Raw genomic sequence first — 9,684 nt, forward strand, 5'->3', positions numbered from 1 at the left:
TTCGAGAACCACCGAGGACAAGTCTTCCGGATCATTGACTCATACCCTGAGATGTCCGTGTGCACGTGCACGACCATCCGTGTCTGGGAGAATCGATTCTTTTGCGATTCGCGAACGTACGCGTGAACGAACGTTGCAGCGAAATGAAATTCGTCAATACTTTCTCGCTTGTAATATAATTGAGCATTTTTTAGGCTAAAATTTTATCCATTCGAACAAGCTAATAATTTAGGGACTAATGAAAATGGATGGGCAATGTTATAATAGATTGTCCCTAATATAACCGTTCGCCTGTCATATTAATGAATCTAGTTAATAATGATATATGGCGATAATAAGACACGTAATAATGTAACGTGAACAAGGTTAAAATATTTTTAGTTCAAGGCCGAGTAATATTAATGTAGAATAACTCTCGAAATAGAACCGCGAGACAGTTTAATTTCGTTGATACAGACTTTACACTGTTTTTAGCAGTGTAGTCTATTCTTAATTTTTAAAGTTTTCCGGCTCTTTCAATCAACTTTTTTATTTTATTTTTTATTTTTTCGATTTCCCGCGTTTCATAAGCTGCTACGATCTTTGCATTTTGATTAACGATGCAACTCTTTCTCAACGTGTTCATAATTGACGCTCAGATATAATCTTCCTCGTAATACGTGCCATAAAGTTTATCGGGTAGTTTGTATAACGTGTAGAAAATTATAATGAGCAAAGGTATACTAAAGACGTAGTATCTACCATAATTAATTTGGAGGCGCGATGCTTTCAAACGCGTACGAATAAGTAATTGATTCATGTAAACAAAAATAAATAAAACAATAAACAAAAAAATATATATATATACCAAGTTTGCGAGACTACAATTAACTTAGTAGCAATTATGAAACTAATAATTAAGAAACTTGGCATTTTTAGATGCCGGTTGGCCATTCCCATTAGACCTCGCGATACATTTTCTCGGAAGAATTTCCGAGCATCGATTACCGGTTTGGTCTCTAGCTCACGCTTATTTATCTGCGTCGCACGTACGAAAAACTCACGCGTTCAACTACTCGAGCACATCCGCCGTCACTCTTATTTCCTTTCACGATGCGTGACTTTTAGACATGTGATCCATTAAATTATGTATGCGAACGTTATTTCGGATAAGGCATGTAACGAAGCGTGGAGGATCGTGCTGTTGCAAAAATCAACAGAAAGTTAGCGCGCTAGCATTAACCGTAACGCGTACGGCTTTTTCGATTTTTCTAGGCGAGACTAAATGAAGCAAGCTTAACGCGTATGCTATATTAAAATGTGTAAATTGTTTCTTATAATACGTGCATAATTAAATTCAAAATTATCAGGGTTATTATCTTTCGTTTCCGTAACTTTAAATGAGATTCCTCATTAAGAGACTCGCGCTTAAGTGAAAGTTGAGGAAAAAAATTTTCAGCTGCACTTGTTTCCCTAATATGACTAAGACGTGCGTATATGGAAAGTAATAAACGACCATTTCGCGGCTAAGGTACGCCTAGAACACCGAAATGCTCGCCCACTTACGAGCGTACGAGAAACGAATTAGTATACAAATCACTTTTCAATTTCTTGTACCTTTTTCTCCTAAGAGAGTATGCAAGGTCCGACAGCTAAGCCATTTGTCTTCTCTGGACTCGGGCGTGCCCTTGTCAAGTACAGAACGAACGGTGCAGGCAGGTATACCTATGATCGAAGATTCTACCTGCTCCATCGTAGACAATTCCTAGAGTACGTATCTCCGTCGACGGCAGTTCTATTAAGGCGTTTTACTTCGCGACCGCCTTCTGGATTTTTTTTTTTCTCTTTTTTTTTTTCTCCTGCCAAGATTGAAAAGTTCCACGACCCTACCTTTACGATGACGTTATCGCACGACGAGCAGTTAAATGGTTTTCTCGGCGGATAATATGGAAAGAGGGAAGAGATCACGAACGTTCGGAAATCTCGGCCGAAAATATGCGAGAAACTACCCTTAACGAGTCCTATTCTACATGGGCGTAAGTTTCCGAAGTCGAGAAAAGGGGCTGAATTTGACGACGGTGGCGCAGCGATGTCGAATTGCGTGCGACGGGTGCTTAAACGCTCGTTACGTGCCACCGTATGATAACTTAATCGATAAAAAGTTGTTTCCAGCCGCGACGTCGTATATCATACTCGAAACCGAAACTGACAACGAAATCCCGTCTTTAACGGTAGGCACGCGGAATGCGATAAATCGTTATAAAAAAAATATGAGATCTTTTCTCTTCGCGAAGCTGGTGAAAACGGTCGGCGTTCTCCGCGCAAATATCTCGAGATTTCACAAATCGCATCCATTTGCGGTTCCTCCGAGAGGAGGAAGCGAACGGCGGCACATTGCTATTAGAATGGACAGGCCGGTGGCGAGCTAACGCGCGACAATAAGCATTTTCCTGTTCCGGCTAAATAACTTTGCGTAATCCCGTTGGGAGAGAAAGGGAGAGAGAGAAAGAGAAGAAAACGGGGAAAGAGAGAGAGAGCGACTGATATCGATGCAGCTTATCGGCGGCTTAGCTTTTAATGGAAACCGTCGACCACGCAGGCGCCTGGTCTAAACCTGGAAGTTTATGGGGTAAAAAGGGACCTTCCGGACTTCTCCCCAGCCCCTCTCGTATTTTCAGTTTGCTCTTTCGAGCCATGTACCACCGTTTCGCGCGGAGCTCTCGGGTAACAGCTGAAACTGAAACGTGTCGCGGAAAGTTAACGCGGTGAATGGCCGGCCACCTGATACAAAGAAAATCGAGAGCCTGTCTGGCAGTCTGTGGTCAGGGGAGAAAGGCATTGTTGCGGGATTGCGGGGAATCGGACGATCAATTGACTTTCCTAATTTTCCCGCGCGTCGTGCTGGCTTTAATGTAACATCCGTTGCATTTGGCCTCCCTCTTTCACATTGCCGATCTGCGCGACAGAGATAATTCTATTCGACTGGTGATTACAAAGGCACGAGTCGGGCGAACGAACAGGCGGATCACGAAATTGCTCGTCATTTCCCGATGCGGGAGAAACTGAATGCGAAATAAAATCGCTGTTAAATGAGCGATAATGAATTATTTTAGATAATTATACGTAATGACTGCAAAATAATTACGATTAAAGAAACAAAATTTTTTTTACGATAAATGTATAAAAATTGAAATAAAGAACGTAAGTCTTAAAATAAAATTTAACAAGTTTTGCAATTATTTCCATATTTTAAGCAATATAGAAGAAATTGACAATAAATGAAACGAAATGTTTCGTGTTTCAGTATTTACTAAACGTCTAATCTTTGTCCTGCAGATGTTTTAAAACTTTGAACTTCTTTGAAAATATTATTTTTCAATAATAAAACTTTCATATTTTTATAATACCGTGCACTGTGATTCTTTGAACCGTATCAAAGTCATTATCGTTTCTTCAACTTGCGAATATTATTTCTTACGCACAGATATACAGATTACGAAATCGATATTAAAGAATGAACGATAGCAGGTTTACGGTCTTCTGTGCTTCTGGCAGGGGAGCAAATTCGGACAAAAGCGAACTTAATCGCTAATTGAGTGAGAATAGTTATGAGAGCACAAATGGCCCGAACGATTGATGGACTTTCCTAGTTTGCTCGCCACTGGCGGACGTGTAACGACGGATTTAATGCGACTTTTCGTATATTTCTCGTCGACCCATATGTTCGTGCAAAACCGAGCGTCGAAAGATGACCTCATTCATGCCCCCCGATCACAATAGCTCGAAATGTGTCGCCGTTAAATGGGCTGCAGGTCGCGTAGAAGCGCGTTCAATGGCACGACTACCGCCTCGTTAGCCTGTCGTTTAGGAATTATATATAATTTGAACCGTTAACATTATATACTATTATATACGTACCACGCGCGCGCGCCTTCGCTTTTATAGGTACGTGAACATCGATTATGAATTCTATTGGATTAACGACGAACGACTTTGTACTTAGCCAACTTTCTATCGCAAGTATTCAGCAACCGGAAGTAACGTTACTCCTATTTTAGGGCACAAAAGCGTGTTATGTACACGATCTTTCATCGAGTAAGATTATTGTTCAAGATAATGGTTGAACGATTGCTTTCACGATATCAGAAGTTGTCAAAATTGTATATATAAATATGGAATAATTTGTTCAATGTTAAATTCAGAATTGCAAAAACCGATATAAAAGTATAAATTCATAATTCACCAATGTTATATATTTGATCATGAATGATATAATAATTGTAAATAAATAATTATTTGTTGGCGAAAAATATTTTAAAATGTAATAAAAATATGGTGATACATTTTAAGCATTATGTCATATTTATTTTTCTTTCGGATTACCTCATTTAAACGGAGGTTATTTAATATTTCGCTTCTACGTTACAAAATACTATAACTTTTGTATAAAAGTTTTTTCATGCAATGATAAACATTAATAGCACTATCGGATATTGTGAAATCTGCCGGATGATACGCAATATATATTCATATGTAAATATGCATCAGATACGTGTATTGTATAGAAAATCAATTTAAAATTATTGTAAAACATAGATTTGTAATATCGAAACAGTTTTGTTTTTTTTTTTTTTTTAGATCTCGATAAAATTTTGTTTAAGCGTACGAAATTTTCTAGTATAAAATATTTTTCGGACATTGCGTGAATGTTTTTTTTTTTTTTTTTTTTTTTTTCAAATATATAAGCGTAAAGGCAAAGTGCGAATTTATAAAACAAACAATGCTATTACATATAACGGGCACAAGAATAAATACAATTTGACAAAAAATTATTTACCTAAATAACGGCAGCTCTACGTCCATTGATGATGAACCGGTGGTGGCGGGGGCGGCGGCAACGGTAGGGGTCTTTCCAAAACGGGAACAGGAGACACGTCCGGCATGGCGAACCTCAGCTTTTGCCAGAACAACTTGTCCCCCCAAACGAGAACGGTGTGCGACGAGATTCTTTTTTTAAGATCGGCATCGAGATCCCGGGGGCACACCCCGCCCACTAGAAGCAAAATTACCGAGCGACCCTTTCCTTTGAGAGCGTCCCTCAGAGCCGCTTTAAATTCGAACCTAGACCACTCGCCGTGCAGAAAGTTTTTCGACAGTACGAGAATAGTGCGCCTCGAAGAGTCGGCCGCTTCGGCTACGGCGTCGGCGACGTTGCTCCCGGCACCGAGGTCGCGATAATGTAAGCACAGCCTATATGAAGTTTCGAGACCCGGCACGAGAATCGTTGAAACAAAGGCTTCGTCGACCGCAGAATAGGAGATGTAGGCGTCGAACGGTTTCTCCTGATCTTCGAAGGCTGCGGTTTTGTAGCACGCCCGCAGACCGCATCTACTAGCGGCCCAGGTTCTCAGGGTACGACGATGCCTGATTGCGCCGCACACCAAAGCCACTGCTGCGAAAATCAGCACGACTGTAGCCAGGAGCAGCGGCAGATAAGCCTCCAGCGGATGCGCTTCGACGACGGAAGTCGTGCCCGTTAATGCCGCGCAATTTATGACCGATCCGTTCGCCGGAAGAGTAATGGGCACGCCGAGAGAACAGGTGACGCTACGCCAGTCGTTGATCTTCGCCCGGTTACGGGACATCCACTCGCGTACGCGATCTAGATACGAGCACTCGCAGTTCCACGGATTACTGGATAAACCGATGTCGACTAGATATGGATTCTGGCCGAGTTGCCAGAGGGCGAAAGTGCCGAGACGATTGTTCTCCAAACGCAAAACTTCTAGCTGGCGCAATGGCAAGAACGTCCCGTTATCGATATACGTCAACAGATTATTTTGCAGATAAAGCTCTTTCAAATTTTCTAGCGGCATCAACTCCACGCCGTTAAGCACGCTTATCTTGTTATTTTCGAGATGAAGTATACGCAACCGCTTCAAACCGCTAAACGTATGATTGCGAATCGCGATAATATTGCTGTCGTTCGCGTAAAGAATTTGTAAATTTTTTCGGCCAATAAACGAGTGAGAATTTAATTCCCCGAAATTATTTCCGTCGAGATAAACCTCCGTCGCGTCCATCGGTAATCGACCCGGTAAGGTTTTGTAGCCCGAATTGGAGCAGTCGACGACGTTCGCTGACCAGGATTGATCGTGATAACACGTGCAGTTCGTCGGACACGTCATCTCGCAGTCGCAAGCATCAAATTCGCAGCAATGACAGAGAGCGAAACAGTGAGCCTTGTAAGTGCACAGGAATTGCGAGGACTTGGCTTCCAGCAGCGGTATAAAAGATTTGTGACGATCGTAAGGTAATCTACAGTAAACGGACTCGAGATCCATCACCTTCGGGTGCTGTCTCAGCATAAGCGAATTGATCCTCTGCAACCACTCGGTGGTGCAGTCGCATGTAAAGGGATTTCCGCCGATGTAGAACGCCGGAAGTTGCCTGTTAGATGGCACCGGAGTAAGCTGGAACGCCGAGAGGTTCATCTTGACGATCAGATTCGCGTAGAGATCCACTCGAGTGAGATTCGTCTTCGTGAAGAATGTTTGCGGTTCCACGGAGGATATCAAGTTATTGTTGACGAACAGTAGCTCGATGGAATCCGGGATTGATCGAGAGTGTATTTTCGTTAGCCGATTAAACGATATATCGAGCGTCTGCAATCTCATATTTCGCGGCGCGACGCTCAGATCCGTAATAAGATTTTTATGTAGATCCATCCACTGTAATTTCTCGGGTAGATAGCTGTAATCGAACTGCGTGATCATGTTGTCGGACATGTTGAGATACAAAAGACCGGGCGAATTTGCAAAAATGCCGGACATGTCTTGCAATAAATTTGAATCCAATCGTATCGCTTGAAGCGCCGGATTCGCCGCGAACGCCCCGTCTTCCACGTATTCAATTCTGTTTCTGGCGAGATTTAATATCTGTAGCACCGGCAATTCCACGAGATCTTCCTGCGTGATGTTAGTGATTTCATTCCCGATCATTCTTAGCCCATACAGACTTGACATTCCTCGGAAACCGGGTTTATTCAAGCTTCTGATCTGGTTTTCGCCCAGATCGAGAGTTCGCAATATCCTCATGTCTTTTAGCGCCACCGGTATGCTGTCAAGATTGTTGCCGGACAGGTTTAAATCTTGTATGCTTGAACAGTTCCGAAAGGCGTCTGGATGAATTCCCTCGAGCAAATTTGAGTCCAAGGCCAGCAGCGACAGCGCGAATAATCCGTTCAAGGAGTAAGCGTCAAGATAAGTCAAACGATTGTGAGCTAAATCTAGAGTGTGCAGATTGCTCATCGGAGAGAATGTGTCCGCCGATATCGTTGCTATCTCGTTGTGTTGGAGATTTAAAATTTGTAGGGTAAAAAGATCTTTAAAAATTGCCGGATCTAATCTACTAATCCGATTGTAAGACAGATTCAAAAGTACGAGACGTATTAATCCGGAAAATGTGTTTGCGTTTAACCACATACTAGTCAAGACGTTTTTTGACAAATCGAGAGCAACTAGTTGATTCATATCGGTCACTAAACCATGCAGCGCGCTTATAGAATTGTTTTGCAATCGCAGCTCCTTCAGCGATTTCGTAGCATCTCGGAACACCGCCGTCGGCAAAGCGACGATTTTATTTCCAGATAGGTCGAGGCTCTCGAGAGATCTGAGCCCGTGCAGAGCTTCGTCTACTACCGCGGCGATCGCATTACTGGACAAATTTAATACTCTGAGACGTTTCAACGACGAGAATCCGTTAATTGGCAGCTTGGAAATTTGATTATTCGACATATCTAACGACTGAACGTCCAGAGAACACGGGCGACGCGCCGACGTCGATTCTTGATGCCTCGGATGCTTCTCGGATATTTTTTCTTCGCTAACATCTTGAAATCCGAGTTCCGTGATGTCCTTCAGTAAATTTCTCGACATGTTCAAAGTTACCAAGTTAGATAAAGAGCAAAACGGGGGATGCTGTATTTGCCAAATGTTATTCGATGACAGATCGAGTTTTTCGATCTGCGGGATGATGTCAAAATTGCACTTTTCCAATTCTAAATTATAATTTGTCTTGCGCCCGTTCTGCGTTCTGATAGTCAAATTACGAAGATCGCGCAAACTGCTGAGTAACTTTGCCGGCCAATGCGCCAACTTACATCCCGTCAATTTCAACGATCGTAGCCGCCATAAATGGAGAAAACTGTCTACGTTCAGTACCCCATTGTCGTCTTCTAGATCGGAGTCCTCGCAGACGATGTTCATGGAGGTCACGTATTCGCTTGTGGCTTGAGAAAAGTTGGTTCTGAGCGAGTCGTTGCCGGTGTAACGATGCACGCAGGTAAGCGCGCCATCCTGCCGTAGATCCCATGAACAATAATCGGGTAAATCGAGCCTCGGCGGTAGCTCGCTGGTCACGGCGAGCACGTGGTACACTGGCAGAAGGAGGCAGTAATAAACCAACGACAGCGATCTTCTCCCGGGACCTTCGTGCCGACCGACGAGCCCACGCATCTTTAGTGAACTCGTTGTCCGCGCTTAATACCGCTTCTCTGTCTCCTAATCATCACACGCCGCGCAACCGCGTCACGTTACCGATTATTGCTCACTGCGCTCCAAACGTAGCACTCAAATCACCCGCTCATACGCTCTACATTTACTCCGATTCGATTAACGGCGAGCATTTAAGGATTCCCATTAAATTACCACAATTGTTAGTACAGGGTTAAATCGTAATTATTATCGCGCAGCCTCGGCTTATATTCTCGATTGTTTACACTATGGCATTATGGCACTTGCCATTTAAAGCGTCGATTATTTGTTCGACGCGCGGCAGATACTCCGTTATAATTAATACGCTTTTTTTACTCGCGAAGATAAGCTAACGTTCGCGATGTTCTCCAGATTCGGAAGCTCAGTTCTCCAAAATTATCGGCAGTGATTACCGGGCGAAGTCACGTAAAAATCTTTTAGCAGGCATCAATCCTGTATCAGAATGTTATCCACTTACGATGATTCGTTGACAAACTAATGTCGTGTCTCGCTACAACATCCCGCATTTGGACGAAGGGAACGCGCCCTGTTATCCGCGCGACATTGACGTCTCGTGCAAACTCCTCCGTTTTAAGATGTGCCATTACAAGATCCCGCACATCACACTACTTCCTCGATATCGAAGCAAACTCCGCTTCACGCTCCGTTTTTCGATCAGAGTTCATTGAAAAATTAGACTTAAGAATCGTCCGAAAGAGAGAAAGAAAAAGAGAGAGAGAGAGAGAGAGAAAGAGAGAGAAAAACGAGAGGCGTCGATAGGAGAAAAGAGAAATGATAAGAAAAAAGAACGATTTCGCGAGTCAAGTAATCCGCGATAACGAAAACAACGGTGGCGGTCGGACAGAAATCGGAGCAGAAATCGTCTCCTCACGACGACAGAGACCGTAACACTTGGTACGACGGCCACCGCGCGACTGACGAGCGAGATCTCCTCCGCATCTAACTCGACGCAGGGTCCACCAATCGTTTCTACCCCCACCGAGGCGGCGGCACTCACACACAGAGGCGCCGACGAGCGGCGGCACCCAAGTGAAGTGAGCACGCGCCTACCGCAGGACCTCGGGGTACGACGAGGACGTCCTGCGTTTCGTACGCGAAGCAGCGTCTTTCTTGCGCGTATATACCCCTCGATGTAACGCACGCACACGGC

General features: G+C 43.6%; 1 protein-coding gene across 1 annotated transcript in view; it reads right to left on the bottom strand.

Moving 5' to 3' along the window:
* Toll-6 (Toll-like receptor 6) overlaps window positions 1-9,438 on the bottom strand; it is a 43,451-nt gene extending 34,013 nt beyond the window's left edge. The window contains exon 1 of the mRNA XM_070670352.1: window positions 4,817-9,438. Coding sequence (XP_070526453.1) covers window positions 4,833-8,495 — 3,663 coding nt within the window. The 5' untranslated portion in view covers window positions 8,496-9,438 and the 3' untranslated portion in view covers window positions 4,817-4,832. The remainder of the gene's footprint in view (window positions 1-4,816) is intronic.
* Between the last annotated feature and the right edge of the window lie 246 nt (window positions 9,439-9,684).

This window comes from Cardiocondyla obscurior, linkage group LG20 (assembly GCF_019399895.1).
Source record: "Cardiocondyla obscurior isolate alpha-2009 linkage group LG20, Cobs3.1, whole genome shotgun sequence".
Lineage (NCBI taxonomy): Eukaryota > Metazoa > Arthropoda > Insecta > Hymenoptera > Formicidae > Cardiocondyla > Cardiocondyla obscurior.